Source organism: Sinocyclocheilus anshuiensis, unplaced genomic scaffold (genome assembly GCF_001515605.1).
Source record: "Sinocyclocheilus anshuiensis isolate Anshui unplaced genomic scaffold, SAMN03320099.WGS_v1.1 scaffold515, whole genome shotgun sequence".
Classification (NCBI taxonomy): domain Eukaryota; kingdom Metazoa; phylum Chordata; class Actinopteri; order Cypriniformes; family Cyprinidae; genus Sinocyclocheilus; species Sinocyclocheilus anshuiensis.
Genome location: NW_015548243.1, coordinates 14,462 through 16,972, shown reverse-complemented (window position 1 = coordinate 16,972; position 2,511 = coordinate 14,462). Strand labels below are relative to the sequence as shown.

Below are 2,511 nucleotides of genomic sequence, written 5' to 3'. Positions count from 1 at the left end.
AAGCCCGCCCTTCTTCAGTCCGAACAACCGAACTGATAACACCCCCTTACGCAACGTCACTCCCGCCGTCATGGGACTTGTAGTCCGCGGCGCTTAGAATCGAACGCGCGCCGCTCGCTTCGAAACTACAAGCCCCAAACGTCACCACGCCCACCATCCAATCTGAATATGTGGGCGGGGAGCATCCGCCCACAAAAGCCACAGCAATTTTAGAGTGCCTCAAATGCAATTGTGCATCAAAAAAGTGAACAATTGGAAATCGGGCAAATGTCGTGAGTGAATTCCGCACACAAAAACATCCGGGGGAGAGAAAAACGGAGCGGCCCGCGCGTGACGGTTTGGCATTCATAGATATTTAAATGCAAGTGGGTGGGCCTTCGCGCAGACCGAGCTCTCTGACAGACCTGCGCTTATATCCGCGGAGGAATATTGTTTAACTCCGGATCTAACAGCGCAGATACGCCCGCGTTGAACGCGTAAGCGACCGCCGCCGTTCGACGCAAGACGCTCGGACTCGCCTGGTATTTTGTGCTCCGTTATTGAGGGTGTTTTTGCATTGGCACCGCCCTTCCTGACGGGGTGGGTCCGTGCGTCAGAGCTGCGCCACAGTCTGCGGCCGCTGGAGAAAATAGGCCGTCCTTCTGCTGGGCTGCTGCCTGCCTTCTGCCTGCCTGCCTGCCTTTTTTCTCTTAAACAACTCCTCTCCAGGTTTCATTAATGCGGAATGAGTGGTACGTACCCTCCCCTCCTTATGCGTCTCCACCCCTTCATTCTCCATGCGTGCGTCTGTGCCATCTCTCCATCCCTGTCCCCCCACTTTCATATGGGATCTGCTGTTTATTTGTGCCCATTGATCAGTTTTGGGTCTTGTGCAATGCATGTAAGGGACAGGAAGGCTTGTTTTGGGGGATACTGATGTGTTTAGAGGTCTGGGAGGTTTTTGCATTAGGAAACCTGAGTTTTTTGTCTTGCTTTACTGGTGCATTGCATTGCATTTCTTTCATTTCCAACTCCAAATTCACCTTTGCATTGGGTTTGACTTTTTTTTTTTTTTCAGATCAAAAGATGGAAGCCATGGCCACAGATGGGGGGAAAGCCGGCGGAGGTGAAGGTGGTACGAAAGGGAAAAGTTCTGGATCGCAGGTATCCCAAATGTCAAGTTTGACTCAGATGGTGTCTCTTAAGTGCCCACTTGTTTGTGCACCAGAAGCACTTCCTGATTATTGCAGGGCGCTTCGCTGCACAGTTACACGCACTCACACTGTTCCTGTCTTAACCTGTTACGCTTTGCGATACTGTGATAAAACATTTGTGAGCTGTGTTAGGTAACGCTTTTAATCTTAAGCATTTCAGAATTTGAACAAGCGTTTCATTATAAGGAGTTTGCACAGACATGCAGTGGTGTCCAAAAGTCTAAAAAATGTCATTTTTGTGTTTGAAATCTAGTTTTTAAGCTGGAAATAAACTGAAAATGTAAGACATAATGGCATCAAATATAAGACAAACATTGAAGAATCTGATCTATTGCTTGGTCACCAAATAAATGCAACTAAACTTGTGACAGTAATACATGAAAATCATGTTTTGTTCAGCTCCATTAAAGTAAAAATAAACAAATAATAATAAAATAAGAAAAAGACATTCATACATTTTTGTACACATTTCACTGAAATGTATTTTATTTGTAAATATAAATAATATAATATATATAATATAAATAAAAAATAACATTTTTGTGACAACAAAGATAGCCTAATATTGTTTTGTGAGCACCAGTGCTGCAGTCAATAAAGCAAAAAAAAATTTAACATAAAATAATGAAGAAAAATATAAATAAAATAAGAAAAATACTTTTCACATATTTTACTTAAATATTGTTAAGTAGTGTATTATATTACAATTCTAGTACATTTTACTGAAATATATTTAAAATTTAAATAAAATATAATACACAAATAATTTTTGTGACAACAGAGAAAACAATAATCAAGTTTTGGTCATGTCAGCAACACTACTACTGTCATATAAAAACATATAATATAAAATAATAATATGAGCAAAATATCTTGTATCTTAAATTCATGTAAAATTGAACTTAAATATATATATTTATCATATATTCATTCTTGGTGGCAACAAAGAATGTCAGCTCCAGTGTTGCTGTCATTAAAGCAAAATAAATAAATCATTTTAATAATATTTTCCCGTTTTTTTTCACGCAAATATATTTCATTTTTAAATATAAACATTAATATTATAAATAATGAAGTATAAATAATGTAGATTATATAATGTAAATTAATTATATAAATATTATTAGAAATATTATTTGTAATAGAAAACATTTCAGAAGCCTTATCACTAGTGATTTCAGACTTCTGCAACCCACTGTACTTGAAATGTTTGTGTGTGTGTAATATTTAAGAGTTAGTTTAACAGAATGAGGTTTTTTGTCATGAAGAGTTTGTCTCTGGAGGCCTTGATCGTGAAATGGAGAGACTGTGGTTCACA

At 38.5% G+C, this 2,511-nt stretch overlaps 1 protein-coding gene across 2 annotated transcripts in view; it reads left to right on the top strand.

Annotated features, from left to right (window-relative positions):
- Positions 1-207: 207 nt before the first annotated feature.
- The window catches only part of LOC107655109 (transcription factor Sp4-like), a 14,205-nt gene continuing 11,901 nt past the window's right edge, over positions 208-2,511 (top strand). Inside the window, exons 1-2 of one of the 2 annotated variants that reach the window (XM_016442526.1) lie at positions 208-731; positions 1,058-1,143. In XM_016442526.1, the coding sequence (XP_016298012.1) occupies positions 725-731; positions 1,058-1,143 (93 nt within the window). In that variant the 5' untranslated portion in view covers positions 208-724. Of the gene's footprint in view, positions 732-858; positions 928-1,057; positions 1,144-2,511 lie in introns of those variants that run through there. The other variant, XM_016442527.1, reaches the window with a different exon arrangement.